At 53.5% G+C, this 19074-nt stretch overlaps 1 protein-coding gene across 6 annotated transcripts in view; it reads left to right on the plus strand.

Annotated features, from left to right (window-relative positions):
• Positions 1-19074, plus strand: part of TTC39A (tetratricopeptide repeat domain 39A) — a 44357-nt gene that overhangs the window by 14487 nt on the left and 10796 nt on the right. For 4 of the 6 annotated variants that reach the window (XM_007978774.3, XM_007978779.3, XM_007978777.3 and 1 more), the window contains exons 3-12: positions 3839-3970; positions 4586-4662; positions 5470-5537; positions 7459-7523; positions 10650-10749; positions 11489-11554; positions 13462-13570; positions 14092-14159; positions 14248-14307; positions 14924-15085. In XM_007978774.3, coding sequence (XP_007976965.1) covers positions 3839-3970; positions 4586-4662; positions 5470-5537; positions 7459-7523; positions 10650-10749; positions 11489-11554; positions 13462-13570; positions 14092-14159; positions 14248-14307; positions 14924-15085 — 907 coding nt within the window. Of the gene's footprint in view, positions 1-3838; positions 3971-4585; positions 4663-5469; positions 5538-7458; positions 7524-10649; positions 10750-10921; positions 11395-11488; positions 11555-12729; positions 12807-13461; positions 13571-14091; positions 14160-14247; positions 14308-14923; positions 15086-19074 lie in introns of those variants that run through there. The other 2 variants (XM_037999815.2, XM_037999817.2) reach the window with 2 other exon arrangements.

Below are 19074 nucleotides of genomic sequence, written 5' to 3' on the forward strand. Positions count from 1 at the left end.
CAAACCACGAGGAGTGAAGGAGGTGGAAAGGGTGCATCGGGGGCGTGTGTGGGGGTGCAACAAGTTCAGGGTATGCCCTTGAGCGTTCTGGAGTTTCTCTGAGGGAAGAGGTAAGGTCACCTGCCAAAAGTGAGGGGCCAGGTGGTGGTGCAGGGGTAACGAGGAGAGGGGAAAAGGTGTTTCTGGACAGGATGCCGGGCCTGGCTGAGGCTGTCTGTGTAGGGGGCAGCTTTCTCCAGCATTGCTCAGTGGCAGTGTGGAGAAAGTGGGCAGTTGCGTGGCTCCTGAGCCCCATGGGCTCCTAGCTGGGTTCAGCAGGTTGGCAGACTTGGCATTGAGTATGTTGACAAGAGAGAGAGACTGGTATGAGGACACTGGGCTAAGCAGTCAGGAAGAGGGGACAGACTGGAGGAGGGAGGATGGGCAGTGGGAGTGATGGGCCAGTACAGGCAGGTCAGGAGGCTTAGAGCTGGGAAGGTGGCGGCATCCTATAAGACTCCAGAAGCAGAGCCATTCTGTGTGATGAAGACAAGGTCACGCTGCAACTCAAAGGATGGAGATGGTTGGGCAACTGTCACTGGTTCATTCAGCAACAGCCTTTGAGTGCCCTCCTGGGCCCGGCAGTGAGCTGGGTGCTGGTGCTCCATTACTGAGCAAGATGTGGGCTGTTCTCAGGGTCCAGCAGGGAAATGGTGAAACAAGCAGTAAGGGGTGCTGAGAACTACCCAGGGACCCCACTTCATGTGGGAAAGGAGCTGGTCAGGAGGACTGCATCATTCCCTGGGGATCATTGCCAAATAGAAATTCAGGGTCATTTGTTCAAATATTATTAAAATTTAAAGACAGTGACAGCAGAGAATTAAACCAAACATGGGCCCTTTTTAGGCACAGGCCCTGTGCAACGGCATAGACCACACACCCATGAAGCTGCCCTGGAAGGCTTCCTGGAAAAAGTGACATTTACACTGAGATGGACTGGATGAGAAGGACTCAGCCAGATAGAGGGGGCGTTTCTAGGCGTAAGGAACTGCCTATGCAAAGACTGGGCGGTGAGTGAGGGTCTGGTGTATCTGAGAGATGGAGACACTCACCCTGGAGTGGGAGGAACTGAGGCAGATCCCTGAAGGAAGAGGGCAGGGTGATGGACAGCTGACTGGGGATTGGGAGTCCATAGAAGCAACTTGGGCTGGAGAGGAAGTAGAGTCTGAAAGGACCAGAAAGTGGAGTAGGGGGAGCTTCAGTGAGCATGAAGGGGCAGAGACTTGGAGAGGTCAAGGGCCTGCCTCTGCCTCCCAGTGCCCTCCCTATCCTGACAGCTGGTCTGGGCCCAAGAAGGTGGGACCCCAGTAGACATGTCCCAGAGTGAGGGGACAGCTCAGGAATGAGCCGACTAACGGCCTGGATGATATATATGCAAATAAGAACTTGGGTACAAGCTAAACTTGGAGTGGCTGAGGTTGGAGGGTTGTCATACCTCTGTACCCCATTTCCGAGTTCAGACTAGAGTTGGGGACTTCCAGGAGGTAGGCTGGGGAGGGGCTAGTATTCTTAGCCACAGACGCCTGTTGGGGCCCTGGGCCTCAGACTAGAAATTCCACTTTGTCTGCCAGCTGCCCTGGGGGAGCTGTCCCTCCTTCTGGGCCCAGCACCAGACAAGGTTCCACAGGTGGGGCTGGGCAGGTGGTGCTGAGTCCCAGGCCTCAGACCTGCAGTGGGAGAGGAAGAGAGAGACAAGGGCTTGAGAGATGGAGAGGCCTGAGGGCTGGGGGTGTTATCTGGGGGATGGGTCTGTGTGCTGCCAGGGAAGCCCCTCCTCAAGGAGAAGGTTTTTATGCAGGGAAGTGGCACAGGACATGGAGGGACTCATTTACTGAGCTTTGGTGCAGTGGCCCCTGGCCTGGGTATTATTCTATTTAAGCCATGCAAAAACCCGTGGGGGAGAAGAGTTACGGTTTTCCTTCTGCAGGGAAAAACCTGAGGCTGAGGGAGGCTATGAGACATGAGACATGCCAGGTCTTACAGCTGGTAGCTGGCAAAGCTGAGACTCCAACCTGTGTCTGAGAGGCTCTGAAGCCTGCTTCTAGCCCCAGCTCTGGGCAGCCTGCTCCTCTCCACAAGCCACTGCCTGCAGATTAAGCAGTCCTGGCAAAGGCCTGGGAGCATCCAGAGAGTGCCCCTGGCTGGCAAGTGGTGGAGCAGCCTTGGTTTCCTGCCTTTGACCCTCAGGGATCACAGGAGTGTCACCCAGAAGTAGTTTAATTTACGAGTGTTTTATGAACAGGAAAAGGGGTAAAGTCACATGATTTCACAACCAGCCTGTAAACCTTAGTCATCTCTCTTTCCTCTGAAGTTCCCAGCATAAACCTGGCACTGAGGAGCTTTATAAATAATTCACAAGGAGACCTGGGGAAGGAAGTAAAGGCGCTCCCAGTCAGTCCCACAGGCTTACAGGGACCCAGGCAGGCTGGCATTATCGTCCCCATTTTGCAGAAGCAGAAATCTAGGCCCAGACATGTTAAGTGGCTCCCTCCACATACAGAGAGGACCTGGCGTTGTTCGCATCCCTCCTTGCCTGTTGCCCTCTCCATGTGATGGACTAAATGCCACCCCCTGCCCCCAACACACCCTTCAGCTGAGGAGCCTGGGGCGGTGGAGGAGCAGGGAGCCCGGAGACTCCTGAGGCCACCTTGGCTCAGCCCTGACATCAGTGCTGAGGACAGAGATGAATCACACACAAGCTCTGTCCTCGAGGTGCCCAATCTGGGGAGAGCTGAGCCTATGCTGATGTCAGTTCAGTATGACCCGTACCTCAGTTACAGATGGAGTCCCTGAGGAGGAGGCCTGGATTCCCAGGGCTCTGGGAGGCATTTGAGGGCCTTGACAGATATGTCAGGAGATGTAGAGGAGGGGTGTTTCTTTCTTTTTAAAAAAAAATTATTATTACTTTTTAGAGACAGGATCTCACTATGTTACTCAGCCTGGTCTCAAACTCCTGGGCTCAAACAATCCTCCCGCCTTGCCCTCCTAGAGTCCTGGGATTACAGGCATGTGCCACCACACCTGGCCGAGGAAGGGCATTGCAATCTGAGGGGACAGCCTGGGCAAAGGCCTGGAGGAGGAAAATGTGGGATTTTCTAATGGAAGGTCTGTGTGGTTCAGTGTGGCTGGGGGTGCAATCTTGAATGTGACCAGATGGGAGTGGGTGGGGAACAGAAGCGTCAAGAGGGCTGGAGAGGTGGGCAGGGCTGACATCTTGTGGAGCTTCAGCCCCGGCAGGATCTCCTAGGATGTGGGAGCCATGGGAAGGTGTAACTATTGGGCACCATGATCAGATGAGGAGAGGGAGTGGGAAGAGGCAGCAGTGACTAGAGAGGAGGTCCAGGGAAGTGGGGTTGAGGGCGGCCCAGGGGTGGGGTTTGGGCTAAACAGGATCTCACAGACAGGACTTGGGCTCAGCCTACAGGAGGTGGGGGCAGAAGGCAAGAGGGTGGCACTGGGTGCAGGGAAGGGCAGCCTCAGGCCGACACGCACTAAAGCCTTTCTCAGTGCTCATGGCAGCTATGCTGCTGCCACCCCTACTGAGCCGATGAGGAACTGAGGCTCAAATCTGGTAGATCACTTAGGGCCACTCAGCAGGAAGAAGGCAAGCTGGAAACAGAATCTGAGGTCTTTTGAGTAGCAGCGAGCAGATCAGACCTGGCCAAGGACCTCCCCGTGCCTGGACGTCCGGTCCCCTTGCCTCACTGCAGAATGGAGGAGGACAGAGATGAGCTGCCCAGGGCCAGCTGCCTCTGGGGCTCTGTGAGGTGGTGCTCTCAATGTCCCTTCTCTTTGGCAGAACCAAGGAAAGCATGTACCACTCACTGACGTATGCCACCATCCTGGAGATGCAGGCCATGATGACCTTTGACCCTCAGGACATCCTGCTCGCCGGCAACATGATGAAGGAGGCACAGATGCTGTGTCAGAGGTTGGGGGCGTTGGGGGCAGGGATCAGAGGTTGGGAGGCCCACCCTTCTGTCACCTTGGCCCATCCCAGTGCCTAACATGCCACTATTCGAACTGCTGCTTTTGGCTAAGAGGTTGTGTCTGCAGGTGCTAAGAGCCGTCCCTGTTGGCCCTGCCTCAGGAGCTATGTTGTCTGAGCCAGTCACTGGGCAGCTTTCAGGGACCAGGGTGACAGAGTAGAGGAGGAGGCACCACAACTTGAGTGGGCAGGAGGGTAGGCCAAGCTGGGCACGAGGAGACATTAAGGAGAGGAACCCAAATGTGGCACAGGTTGGGAGCTGCCAGGAGCAGCGTCACCTGGCCTGGACGCGGGTTGACCAGGGGCTGCTGTTTAGCCTCAGCCCCAGGACTGATCAGGTGGTAACTGTCCCATTTTATCAGTGAAGACACTGAGCCTCAGAGAAGTTAAGTGACTGTTTTTGCCAGAATATCAAACCTCTTCTGCCTGACCCCAAAGTCTGTGTTCTTTCTGTTAGCTCTGTCTCTCTAGGAATGTTCTAGAGTGTAGCAGAGAGGGACAGAGACAAGTGTGGCCTCTCTCTAATCCTCACCTGAGGCCCCTCTTTTTCCTCTTCAGGCACCGGAGGAAGTCTTCTGTAACAGATTCCTTCAGCAGCCTGGTGAACCGCCCCACACTGGGCCAATTCACTGAAGGTGTGGCATCCAGGACGTCCTCTCAACCATGTTAAGCCCAGGCGGCCAGCTCTAGGCCCAGGAAGGGGCAGTTATCCTCCCTGTCATCGCCTAGGGGGCCAGGCCCTGGGGTCCATGCCAGGACACACATGGGTCAGACCTGGGGCCTTTTGAGGCCTGGCTCTCTAGTGAGGGTGTGGGGGGCAGGTGAGACCCACTTATGTGATAGCACTACTGGCTGAGAACCTGCAAGTCAAGAAAAGGGAAAGCTGTCCAAGGCCAGGGCTCTGCTCCTCAGGCCCACGGGTGTTTAGAGTTGTATGTGCAGTTGAGTTTACTGATTTAATTATCCTGGTGATCACATGGGCCCCAGAGGGGAATGTGGTGTCAGCAGCTGAGTCATTGGGACAACATGGTGTGGGCTGTCATGGTCCATCCAGGTCTTTGTGCCATGACCACATGCAGCTGTCCTGGAGCAGTGGCTGACCACAAGCAGTGAGGGGCTCTGCAGCGTAGGAGAAAGTGGCCTTACCCTCCTCAAGAGCCCTGGAAGGTTCTAGCGCCCCACAATGCATCTGATGTTGCTGGGTGCACAGCACCTACAGTGGTGCTTGGAGAACAAGACTAGGCGACCTTCTTGGGGAGGGTGTGAGCTAGCTTCTAGGGACAGTGACGAACACTCTGAAGCACTGGGTGATGAGGTAGGGGACAGGAGAGGTGCTGACACAGGTTCCCTTTGCTTTTGGGAAAGTAGGGGTGTGAGGACTCGTCCCAGGCCTCCTGATTAGAGTCCCAGGAGGCCATGGGGCTTTGGTTTTCTCCCCACAGAGGAAATCCACGCTGAGGTCTGCTATGCAGAGTGCCTGCTGCAGCGAGCAGCCCTGACCTTCCTGCAGGTAGGGACCCCCACTTGTACAAGGAGGCTGGGATTTCAGAAGATCAATTTCCACATCCAACCACAACCCATCCCCTAGAGCAACTGTGACCCATCCCCCATAGTAACCACGACCCCTCCCCTGTAGCAATCGTGACCCCTCCCCTGTAGCAATCGTGACCCATCCTTCACACTCCTGCCCCTGGCAGGGCTCAAAGGGAAGTGATGGGCATCACGTCCTCACACCCCTAGCACATGCGCTCCCACCGTTACCAGGATGCTATTTCCACTGTGTGGCTGCTGCATTTCCTGTTAAGGGTCCTGTGGGGGTGATAGGCATTGTCTCAAAGCCTGTTTTCCATGTGATTCATTCAACAAGTTCTGTAGCACCTGTGATGTACCAGACTTTTTGCACACGGTACAGGTATGTAGTTTCTACATACCTTACACACATTACAGTTTGTTTTTGCTAATATTTACATTTGTTATTTAATCTTCACCACAGAGGCCTGTGAAGGGGAGACTGAGAGGAAAGGGGTCACTTTCCCAAGGTCACATGATTAGCAAATGATGAGCAGGGATTTGAACCTAGGTCTGATGAAGTTGGAGCCCAGGTCTCCTCACCACAGAGTGGGAATGATGAGAATGATCACTGCATGCTTTTGCCTGAAAGCCTGGGTTATAATGAGAACATATCAGCATCATTATATATGTGTATTTAGCAGAAGAGGGACATTTTAGTGTTGGGGTGCTGGTTAATTTCATAACTTTTTTTTCTATCTTTTTGACCTGGGGAGATTAGAATTGGATTAATCCTAATCCTTGCTTTAGGATTCACTGTAATGATTGCACCATAAACGACATTTTGTTTGTTTATTACATTTTTACAAATAATGAACACCCATCAACACCACACCCAACTGGAGGACAGAACACTGGCAATAACTCTCCTCACCCTGGGACTCCTCCTCACCCTGTCCATGCACCCAGCAGGGGAATCACTACTAGAGTATTATGTTTATTGTCCCCTACCCTTTCCTTTTTTTTTTTTTTTTTTTTGAGACGGAGTCTCGCTCTGTCGCCCAGGCTGGAGTGCAGTGGTGTGATCTCAGCTCACTGTAACCTCCGCCTCCTGGGTTCAAGCGATTCTCCCGCCTCAGCCTCTGGCTAATTTTTGTATTTTTGTATTTTTAGTAGAGATGGAGTTTCACCACGTTGGCCAGGCTGGTCTCGAACTCCTGACCTCAAGTGATGCGCCCACCTCAGCCCTACCCTATTTTTTTTTTAAAATCGCTTTCTCAGCTTTGTACTCATGTCTGAACAGCATATGGTGATGTTTCATTTGCTTTTGAGCTTCCTAAGTGGTGTGGGTCTTGCTTTCTTCCCTCGGCCTTATGTGACTGTGTGTTATTCTCTTGCCTGAACACACCGCAGTTTGTTTATCTGTCCTTCTGCTGGTGGCCATTTGGGCTGTTTCTGTTTCTTGGCTATCATGAACTTCCACAATCCTTGTCCATCCGTTTTCCATTGGGTGTAAACAGTGAATAGAGCTGCTGGCGGCTATAGGCAAAGGAAGTTTTACATTTAAAAATGTGATAAATACCTGCTTGTTGTAAAAACCACAAACAATCCAAAAACAAGCATCCCCTCTCCTTTCTCGCAGTCCCTCCACCTAGAGGGAGATACTGTTAACCATTGGGCGTGGCCCCTCCAGGCCTCTCTCCAAGCACAGAGTACGTGTACCTGTGAGGCTGGTCCAACCCTGGGCATTTTAGAGGTTTTGTTGAGCCAAAGAGCAGGGAGGCCTGGTTTGGCTGATCTCTGACCTCATCCCCCAAGGGTTCCTCACAGGGAGGGGCAGTCAGGCCCAGAGCCTTGCATGATCCCTCTCAGCCTGCGGCTGCCCACCTGGGCCAGGTGGTCAGCATCTTTTCCTCCTGCAGGACGAGAACATGGTGAGCTTCATCAAAGGTGGCATCAAAGTTCGAAACAGCTACCAGACTTACAAGTGAGTGGGGCTGGCCATCCGCTTGTGGAGACTCTGGGTCACAGCCTCTGCTGTACTGTTCCCTTCAGGCGGCTTTGTGGGAGGAGAAGAGTACTAAACAAGGCCAGAACCTAGACTGTTGATGCAAGCCAATTTCCATGCCCTCAGGACCTCAGTCTCCTGAAATCATATTCCCCTGGCTTTCTGGCTGTGTCTCTTCCCTTTGGTCCCTTGAGTGCTTACTCCCTGCCTGACCCTCTGCTGGGGAAAATAAGACACAGATTCTGCACAGGCTGGTCTGGTGGGGGCAGGGAGATAGCCACACGAACAGCCATTTTGGGAACAGCAGCAGAACTCCCACAGATCTGTTAAGGCCCAGTCCAAATGCCACTTTCCCCATGAAGGCTTCTTTAACTCTAGTACACAGGAAAGGTATACACACACACACATGCACGTGTGGACACGCTCTCTGCAGGCCAAAATCACTTTCGTGCTATCTCTGGATCCCTGATATTCAAACTAGCCCAGGCTCAGGCCATGTTTATGAATGAAGATTCAGTCCAGAGCGTTTTTACCCAACATGGCTCCATAATCCCTTATCTATGGTTCCCACAGCAACAAAAGCTCTGAAAATCCAGTCCCCCACTCACCAAGTGTTGCATTAAAACTTATTTCCATTAAAAGTTGATTTGAGGCCGGACGCGGTGGCTAAAGCCTGTAATCCCCAGCACTTTGGGAGGCTGAGGCAGGCAGATCACCTGAGGTCAGGAGTTCGAGACCAGCCTGTCCAAACTGGTGAAACCTGTCTCTACTAAAAATACAAAAATTAGGTGGGCGTGGTGGCAGGCGCCTGTAATCCCAGCTACTTGGGAGGCTGAGGCAGAAGAATCACTTGAACCCGGGACGCGGAGGTTGCAGTGAACTGATATCACGCCACTGCATTCCAGCCTGGGTGACAGAGTGAGATATCGTCTCAAAAACAAAAACAAGGGGGGGTGGGGGCAAGAGTTTTAAAGAGAGTAGATAAGGTTTGAAATATGCAGAGGATTATGGAGAAATCACTATGGAAACAGCACAAGAGTGACTGGCAGTACGGAGAAGCCCAGCTGAAGCTGGTGATGATAAATTTACGGTGACACCAATCTTACTACACCTGCTCAGTAGTCCACAAGCACCACAGAGAAGGCAGATAATTTACTCCATGCTTTTTCCATCAGGCAAGAGAGACAGAAAAAATAATATTGCAAAGGGGGCTAAGGATAGACATGAAGCTATAGACCAAAAGACAGGGGAATAAAGTTTTACTTTTACAGGAGGAAAATAATTCATGGCGAGGGATATTGGGGATAGTTGCATAATAATGGAAATGTAGTTAATACCACTGAATTGTACACTGAAAATTGGTTAAGATATTAAATTTCATGATATGTATATTTTTCACAGTAAAAAAAAAATGGAAAAAAAGAGGAAAAGTAAAAAAGTCTTTTTTTTTTTTTGAGATGGAGTCTTGCTCTGTCGCCCAGGCTGGAGTGCAGTGGCACGGTCTCAGCTCATGGCAACCTCTGCCTTCCGGGTTCAAGCGATTCTTCTGCCTCAGCCTCCCAAATAGCTGGACTACAGATGTGCGCCACCCCACCTGGCTAATTTTTTGTATTTTTAGTAGAGATGGGGTTTCACCACATTGGCCAGGCTAGGCTGGTCTTGAACTCCTGACCTCAGGTGATCCGCCTGCCTCGGCCTCCCAAAGTGCTGGGATTACAGGTGTAAGCCACCGTGCCTGGCCTATTTATCATCTTTGTCTCCCCCATTTAATGTAGCTGTTTCCCTGCAGGGATATTGTGAACTTGTTACAAGGTATTGCGAGGGTATAATGTACCATATAGCATGTGGACATCACGTTACCTTGGGGACCTATGCTAGAAGTTTTCTAGAAAAACCAGACAAGTGCTCTGGCCCCAGCCTCCCTACCAGCTGCCAGAATGATGTCGCCAAAGCACACACCTTGTCAGGCCACCCCTTGCCAACTCCCAAGGCTCCTCTTGCTCTTAAAAGAAGTCCTGGGTTATTGCTGAGTCCTTCCTGGGAGTTCACCCCTGCCCTGCTTGCCACATCTCCCACTTCACTCTGCCTTAGGTCCTTGAGCCTTCCCCCAGTTCTTCAAATATGCTAAGGTGGTTCCTACCTCGGGGCCTTTGGACGTGCTGTTCTCTCTGTCAGAAACACTTTCTGCACTGAGCTTTCTGTACCAGATTTCAGCTCAAATGTCACCTCCTCAGAGAAGCCTTTCCTATCCCCAGACTAGGTCAGGTCCAAGGATTCTTCTCCTTGGAGCCTGCCATCACCCTCATAGTGATTTAATGGGGGGAGGGAGGGTCTGTCCCTTAAAGTGAGAATGCTGTGGGGGCAATGGCTTGGTGACTTGGTCCCTGCTGTCTTCCAGTGCCTGGCACAGAGAAGCCTCAAGCTTTCTAATTGAAAGCCTTCAAAATGCTGTCAGCCCAGGAAGGAGGCAGACACATCGTTAAAGCCTCTGTCCTGCCTCAGGTGGCTGGACTAGGGGCTCTGTGCAGTTGGTAACCAGGAGACATAGAGTTGAATTCCAACCAGGAGACTCCAGGAAGACTTCCTGAAGGAGGAGGTGTTTGGGCTAGCCCAGTGGTTTTCAGCTGGGGGTGACGTCCCCCTCTGAGACATTTGGCGATGTCTGGAGACATTCTGGTTGTCCAGCTGGGGAGAGGATGCTACTGGCATCTGGTGCTCAGGGGCCATGGATGCTGCTAAACATCCTAAGATGCCCAGAACAGCTCCCCTGCCACCCCCAGCAACAAAGAATTACCCATCCCAAAATGTCAGCAGTGCGGAGGCTGAGAAAACCTCTTTTAGACAGGATGTGGAGTACCAACAAATGTCCAGAAGCTGCCCATGGCAGAGTGTGCCAGGGCCCATATGGCTAAAATTCAGGGGTGAGGAGTGTGTTATCATGGTAGGAGATGGGATTCGAAATTCCTCAAATATCAGTTCTCAGGATCACCAGAACTGTATGAATCCACCACCAGGGAGTTTACCTGAGGCCCAGCTGGAAGGGGTCCCAGCCCCTACCCCCCACCCCCAGCAGTGGCTGAAACAGGACTTGGCATCTCTCTACAGGGAGCTGGACAGCCTTGTCCAGTCCTCACAATACTGCAAGGGTGAGAACCACCCGCACTTTGAAGGAGGAGTGAAGCTCGGTGTGGGGGCCTTCAACCTGGTGAGTGCTCCTCCCCCATTTCCACAGCACCTGGCTCGAGCTCAGTCTCCCCTTCTGTCCCTGACTCGTGTGGTCACTGCCAAGTGCCCCTGCACCTGACTGTGTGCTGGGCACCAGGATCCAGAGATGACCAGATGTGTGGCCAGCCTTCAGGGACTCACAGCTGGGGTGGGGGTGGAGTGGGCGCTGGAGCCAGCTCCAGAGTCCATCAGTGCATTTCTTCCCAAGTCGGGCCAGTAGCTTGAAATCCACTGTGGTAGAGCCTTCACAGCACCTGACCATGGCACACATAATAAATCAGTGCTTTCTCTGCCCTAGAGAGCTGCTGGTTAAACATTTACCAGTGGCAGGGAAGGAGACAGTCCTGAAACCAGCTGATGACTTAGAGGGGACAGAGAACTAAGTCTTCCTCCTGCATGGAGTCGGGGAAGGTTTCCTACGGGAGGGAGGGAGCATCTGTGCTGGCTCCTGAAGGATTCCTAGGAGTTTCCCAGCTGAGGAGGGGCTTTCAGGCAGAGGGATCAGGAAGTCTGGGAAAACTGCCTGATCAAGGGAGGAGGAGCTTCCCAGGGAAGATTTTAGCCTCAGGAACCTAGGTGACCAGGGGCCTTTCCAAAGTTAGAGGGGTGGCCCTCTCCTCTCCAGGTAAAGCCTGTTAAAGAGCAGGCCTTGGGACAGTGGGGGTGGCCCCTGCCCCCTCTGGGTACCTTCACATGCTTGATTGCCTCCTTTCTTGCAGACATTGTCCATGCTTCCTACTAGGATCCTGAGGCTGCTGGAGTTCGTGGGCTTTTCAGGAAACAAGGTAACCACCTGCTTCCTAGCACCCCTGACCTGCTCAGCCCCAAAACTGGGGCTGGGCTGGACACGGTGGGGCTGACAGGCCGCAGGGCCTAGGTGCCCGTCCTGGCTCAGCCCCTCTCATTGTATGACCCTGGACAATGCCCAGACCTCCCTGGGCCTCAGTCTTCTCTCCAGGCGAATCGGGCTAGTGATCCCTGCCTGGCCCGCCCAGGGTGCAGAGGCTCTGGGTGGGTGGGGGTGGCTATGAAGGGCAGCTCCATCAGTGGCTCAGGATCACACATTCTCTGAGCCTAACAGGTGTCAGGAGCTGGTCCCTCTTTCTGTAGATATTGCCTCACTTCAAGACTTTGAGCAAGTCCTTCCCCAAAGGACCATTTTCTGGTGCTACCACTTCATCCAGCAGATGCCTGAGGGAGGCCCTACTGGGCATCAGACCTTGAGGAGGAACCAGAGAACTCAAGCACCCAGAGACTTTACTGAGGGCAAGAACCTGAGTACCAACCCCAGGTTGAAGGCAGCAGATCAGGGAGGGCTTCCTGGTGGAGGAGGCTTTGTGTGGTAGAAGGAGCACTGGCCTGGAAGTTAGGATCTCTGGGTCAGTCCAGCCTCATCCCCTTTTCTCTGTGACTCTGAGCAAGTCCCTACCTTCTCTGAACCTCTTTTTAGTAAAATAAGGACCTTGTTATGGACCAGATAAGTGTTTCTCAAATGTGCACTGACCCTTACTGATACTTGCCACAAGCACGGACCTCTCTTTTATAATGTATATATTACTTTTCTCAAAAGTGACTCATGACTTTTACTGAAATTGATTCAAAGGAAACATGTCTACACAAACCTCCATATTATTTGGCATGATAAGAACATAGTCATAAAAATAAATACCACAAGGGCCCAGCCATCTTTTGGAAAGCCCAGCTAGACTATGTGGTGGGCCCGGGTTCAGCCAGGGCTGCCTCTTTCTGAGAAAGGGGGCTTTGGGTGAGAGAGTTCACACCCCAAGAGCAAAGGACTGGGGATGTCTCCTGGGCACCACCAAAGGATAGAAAGATAACTGAGAAGGGAAAACGCTCACGGTGACTCAGTGTTTCCTGGCGCCTGCCCACGGACCCCTGAGATCTTGGCTGCCCTCTGCTGTCTGAGCTTTGGAAAACATTGGCTAGAGGCTGTGAAGGTCTCTTTCAGTTTTGTTTCCTTAAGAAAGCACATGGGTCATGAGTAGGACTTCAGGATGATGAAGGGAGGGCCCAGAGGTGAGGCAGTGTGGCCGGGCCAGGCGGGTTGCGGGACCTACTGTGCCTGCCGGGGCTTCCTCTTTATCTCGAAGGCAGGGGAGCCATGGAGGGTTTGAGGCAGGAGTGAGGCAGGTCAGATTTGTGTTTTAGAAAGAACGAGAATGCTCTGGAGGACAGACGGGGGCAGAGACTGCAGGCAGGGAAACAAGGTGGGGGGTCTGCCCCCAGCCCCTCCCCAGCCAGGCTCTGGAGGCTTCTCCCCCAGGAAGCCTTCCCAGGCCCCACCTATGCCCTGAGCCCATGGCTGGGATCATCCACCTCCGTGTCTCTCGTGCTCCCAGCCAGACCTGGGTTGCTAGGGCCCTCAATACCCATCGCAGGGCAGCCGAGCCGGTGACTACAGGGAGGGTGGGGAAGGGGCTGTGGAGAAGGTGGGGGACACCTGAGACCCGCCAAGCCTTTGTCCTGGCCTTGGCAGTCATGTCCCCTTCCCCCAGGAATGCGCTGGGGCACTGAGGGGCAGCCCCTTGCTCAGGGCCACGCAGCTGACCTGGCCTCCAGGGTTCCAGCGCTCTTCCGCCCCTTTGCCGGCAGCACTGCCCACACAGCTGTCCAGCTGCCTCCCAAGCCCCTGCCCTCTCTGGGAGCCTCACCCACCCTCCCGTCCCCTCAGGACTATGGGCTGCTGCAGCTGGAGGAGGGCGCGTCAGGACACAGCTTCCGCGCTGTGCTGTGTGTCATGCTCCTGCTGTGCTACCACACCTTCCTCACCTTCGTGCTCGGTAGGCGCCCCTGTACAGGGGTCCTGGGGCCCTGGGGTTTGGTCGTCTCCAAGGGGGCAGGAGAATGAGGGACTACAGACCCTGCTCATGCCCCTGCGGCTAGGGATAGGGGTACTGAAACCAGAAACACAGCCACATCCACTGTCCCGGGGACTGGCCTGCTGACGCCCACTACCTCACAGTGTGACTAGGTTCCAGCCTCAGTTTTCTCATCTGTGAAATGGGGGGGGGGTGGTGCCCACCCTGTGGAGGGTGTGAAGACACTGTGTACAGCACCTTATGGTTCTGGGCACAGCCTTGGTGTACACAGGCTCCTGGTTATCGAGCCCTGTGAAGTGCTTGGGGCGATATCTGCACTGCCTTATATAATCCTCACGTCACCCTAGGGACAGGGAGAATTATCATCCCCATTTCACAGAGGGGGAAGGGGAGACCCTGGGAAGCCCCTACTGGGTTACTGGCAGGATCACAGGAGCCAGGGGTGCTGACATGTTCTGTGTCTCCCCTACCACCTCCTCCAGGTACTGGGAATGTCAACATCGAGGAGGCCGAGAAGCTCTTGAAGCCCTACCTGAACCGGTACCCTAAGGTGAGCCCCATGCGCTGCCCGGTACCCCCAGCCCACAAACACCCACAGACCCGCACGGACCCACACGGACGCATGTGTGTTATTGCAGGGCGCCATCTTCCTGTTCTTCGCAGGGCGGATTGAAGTCATTAAAGGCAACATTGATGCAGTGAGTGATGGGGGTCCGGGCCGGGGCTGGGGATCCCTCGGGCTCTCCCAGGTCAGCAGTAAGTCAGGCACATGTGACATACTCAGGGACAGGACAGACTGGGAGGAGTTCCCCCAAGAGACAACCAACCAGAGAGCAGGAGAGGGAGGGGCCCTTCGGACAGAGCAGCCTGGGAAGACGGAGGAGGAGGCATTTGTGGTGCCTGGGATTTTGACTGGGAGATATAGGACTGCAGCACTGCAGTGGAAGGAGGTGCGGGGAGGTGCTTGAGGGAGGCAGAGGTTAGGAAAGCCCATCTGTTTAGGGCATGGCCATTAGGCTGGAGTCTGGTACCTCCCCTCCATTATAGCTCTGTCCTGTTCTTTCAATTTGTTACAAAAAACCAGGGTCCCAGGCGGGGACTGTATTTGGGCCCAAGGTCATGTAAGACTTAGGAGGTAAAACCAGAACTGGAGGCCAGATCTCCTGGCTCCTGGGGCCCCATCTGAGCCTAGCACAGGGTTGGACCACCATGACCTGGAGAGGCCCGGTCTGCTGTGGTGTTGGGAGGTGCGGAGGATGCAGAGGGTTTGGGGCTGGGTGGGCACCCATCAGGCTGACCAGAAGGTGCCTGCAGGCCATCCGGCGTTTCGAGGAGTGCTGTGAGGCCCAGCAGCACTGGAAGCAGTTCCACCACATGTGCTACTGGGAGCTGATGTGGTGCTTCACCTACAAGGGCCAGTGGAAGATGTCCTACTTCTACGCCGACCTGCTCAGCAAGGAGAACTGCTGGTCCAAGGTGGGCTGATGCCATGTGTTAGGAGCATTGGGTGAACAGGGCTGACTGTGTGCCTCCAGACCAGGGGCCAAATCCCTAACTAAACACAGATGTCTCAGCTGAAATCTAAACATAACTGTAAATTCTAATAGGACTCAGGCTTGGAAGGAACTAAAGACCACAAGAGAAACTTCTGAACCACAGTGTGTCACAAAGAGACTTCTAGTTACAAAAGACAGAAACATGGCTCCCTCTGTCCAACAGAACTGTCTCTATGGTAGAAATGTTCTACTTATGCACTGCCCACATATGGTAGTCACCAGTCACATGTACACAGTGAGCACATGAAATGTGCCTAGTGCAGCTGGGAAACTGATTGTTTTCAGTTTTACTTAATTCAGTTAACTAAATGTTAAATTTAAATAGCCATGTAAGGCTAGTGGCCACTATATTGGACTATGCAATTCCAAAACACAAAAGGCTCATATAACTGAACATTCTTGGCACATCCGACTTCAGGTAGGGCTGGATCCAGGAATTCAAATGAAATGTCTGGCTTGGTCTTTCCATCTGTGACTGTGCTCTATCCTGTGACATCTTTGTTTCTGCGACATCTTTGCAGGAAGCTTCTCTCCATGTGACAGGCAAGGTGGCCATGGGCTGCTTCTACTCACATCCTCCCCTTGGTTTCAACCAGAGTCCCACAATTCAGCCTCACTGGTCTGACTTGTCACATGCCAATGCCTGGAACAGAGGGGTGGGAAGATTCTTCATGGGCTGAGAGTAGGAGAGGAGTGGTTCCACAGAAGAAAATGATGCACCCAGAAATAGTGGAGGGATTACAAGATGCCATATAGGCAAAACAAAGCTAAACAGATGCTTGCCTACCAAAGATGAAATTTATCACGGTAAGTATTGAAATAAGTGTTAGCTTGTACCATCATAGTAATGATAGTGCAGAAATTGGAACCAAGAGTCTTAGAACCACCTAGCTCAGCAAACGTCTAATCTGTTATTTGTAAATACACAGGACATGTGTCTTCACGGCTTCATCCCCTGCCCATAGCAGACATTGCTAATCAATCCTCTGCCATGAGCCTGGCTATGACCTTAGATGCTTTCCCTGCAAAGCTCCAGGCAGCTGTTAGAACTGACCCGCACTGGCACCTGTTAGGAGACCTGTCATCTGCATCTGGTCCCTCCCCCTCCTCCACATGGAGGTCTCTTTTCAGTAGCCCTGCCTGGGGACCAAGCTGAAGGGGAATTCTCTGGGTCTGGGGCAGGTGGGGCTAGGGAAGGGAACAGGCTTCTACTGAGCTCTCAATGTGTCTGGCACCTGTCCTGTCCTCCACACCACACCCAGTGAGGAGAAGTTATTATCTCCATTGGGCACATGAGGGCCACTGACGCTAAGCGAGGACTGTGACTTTCCCACCCACATGGCTGTTGGTGACAGACACTGGATTTGAGGACAGTCCTGTGTGACTCAGAGGCCTCTGCTTCTCTCTTGCTCCTAGAGTCCTCCCGAGGAGTCGGGGCTTGCCCTGAGCCCACCCTGCTACTGAAGGTGCTTCCTCAGGCCCAGCTCCCATGGCCCCTACACCCCCTCCTACTCCCAACAAGGACAAAGCCTCAGGGAACCTTTTTTCTTTTTTGAGAGATAGGGTCTTGCTATGTTGGTCAGGCTGGTCTTGAACTCCTGGGCCCAAGCAATCTTCCCATCCCTGCCTCCTAAAGTGCTGGGACGCTGGGCCTTAGGGAACCTTTTTGAACTGAAAGTGACTCTTGAAGCCTTCCTGTAGAGTGAGGTGGGTGGCTGGGGCTAACCACATGGGGAAAGGGAGACCTGGTGGGGGCACACAGCTGCTATATAGAGGAACGGAAGGTGGGCCAGGTCTCCCAGCTGTCAGGAAGTCTGGCTCAGTTCCCAGCCCGCTGGGGTGGCCAGTCCCGCTCTCTCTGCAACACTCTCCTCATGAGGACTTCCTGTGAAAAACGGGGGTTGTAACACTCTTGAGTTCTGGGGACCCACCCATTTCTAATCTCCAGAACTTGGCCATCGCAGACTCCACCAACTTCTAGTCCTGGGGCCTGGGCCTCTGGCCATTGCCATAGGCACCACCCGCTCTGCACAGGCAGTGCCCCTCTCTGCCAGGATCCTCCGAGGTCAGCTGCTGGGTCTGACCCGCAGACCCTGACTGAGTGATGGATGAACAGAGTACGCAGACACAGGCTTGCCTGTCAGCAGATAGGGGACCCTTGCCAGAGTTAGCAGCAGCCCCCATAAGCCGGCCATGCTTGCATTTATTTAGTACAGATGTAATGACAAAGGCCTAAAGCAAACTCCATTTCTGGGTAATTAACATTGTGCCCCCCGCCCCACCCCCGGAGAGAGCAGTACTCCGCTCGGATGATTAAAGGCCAGGTTCCGAGGCCTAAGTAAACTAACTTATCTAGATCAATTCCCTTCTTGTTATCTACTCTGAGAGAACTCAGCTGTCTTCAGCCACATCCTTTCCCGACGCTTTTGCAAAACCTCCCAGCCTTCCAAGAAGGTTTGCTGCTTTATATAATTTTTCCCACCCTGACCTATCTCCTACAGTCAGCCCTGTGGAGGCCTTTGTGTTTCCCCCAGTGCTGGCAGCCTGGAGGCTTAGATGGCCAGAAACAAGGCAGTGACAGTGGCCTGCTCAGGGCTTGGGAAACCCAAGGAGCTAAAGGCATCCTCGGGCAACCCAAGAGGACAGGAAGGCTTCTGAGGAGAGACCTCTGAGGTGGGTCTTGGAGAGGAAGGATTTAGGGAGGCAGAGTGGAGGAAGTGAGAGGACACCCCAAGCCGAGAGGGCGGCAGGACCAAAGGCTCAGAAGCCAGAGCATTGCGGAGGGGCTCTGTGCCATGGGGTGAAGAGTTTGCACAGCAGAAGAGCAGGGGGCCTGTATCAGGGGAGACAGCTGCTTTTTTCCCCCAGTGTGGCCGCCGTACTTCTCTGGAGAGCTGGGGCGTCCACAACTCTCAGTCACAGCCTCCATCCTAACCCTGCTGGTGCTGTGAGGGTGAGCTGTCTGTGGGCAGGAGGGAAGGCTCTTGGAGGTGAGCCTGGTGGAGAAGGGATAATGGCATCCCAGGCCGAGGAACAGCACAGGCAGAGGCCCGAGGAGAGTTTAAGGAGTGTAGGGCAGGAAATGGCAGAAGATGAGCCAGAAAAAGAAAGGTTAGGGCAGGCCGTGGAGGACGTGAGTGGCTGTTTGGGCTTTATCTAGCAGTAGGGGAGCCCTGGCAGGCTTGTGGCTTAGATAGGTGCTTTAGGAAGCCCACCAGCAGTTGCTGGGCCATCCCCACTTGCCAGGTCCTGTTCTAGGCCAGGAAATACAAGAGTGAGCAGGAAAAGACCCCCTCTGAAGGCTCACATCCTAGTGGGGAGAGAGACAAGAAACACAGATGTGCAATATAACATGATGTCTGGTTCCAGTAAGAGAAGTGAAGAACAAGCGAGGCCGGGCGCAGGGAGTGACGGGAGGGGCTCCTTTGTAAGGGGAGGTCAGGGGAGGCCTGTCTCAGAGGACACCAGAATGGAGTGCAGGAGCAGCGCATGGCAGTCACAAAGCAGGCCATTTGGGCAGAGGGAGCTGTGTAGGGCAGGGCAGGAGTGTGTTTGATGTGTCCTGGGAGCAGCCTGGAGGCCGTCGTATGGCTAGAATGCGGCAGGTGTCGGGGGAACAGTAGATGTCTCCTGAGTGTGATGGGATACAACCAGATTTCCAGAAGGGACTGACGTGAGCTGACTTAAAAAGGTCAGCGTGGGAATGGCTTGCAGGGTACAGGAGTGGGAGCAGGGAGACAGGAGACAATGTGTACCAGGACAGCAGAAAGACATCCTGGGTAGCCTGGAACAGGAAGACGGTGTGGAGATGGTGGCAGTGCGATAATGAGAGCCATAGGGCAAGGCCAGCAGGATCCTAGAGTGAGACGGGAGGTAAAGTCACTGGGACTTGGTGCCTCCACGTCAGGG

The sequence above is a fragment of the Chlorocebus sabaeus genome, chromosome 20, assembly GCF_047675955.1.
Source record: "Chlorocebus sabaeus isolate Y175 chromosome 20, mChlSab1.0.hap1, whole genome shotgun sequence".
In the NCBI taxonomy this organism is placed as follows: Eukaryota; Metazoa; Chordata; class Mammalia; order Primates; family Cercopithecidae; genus Chlorocebus; species Chlorocebus sabaeus.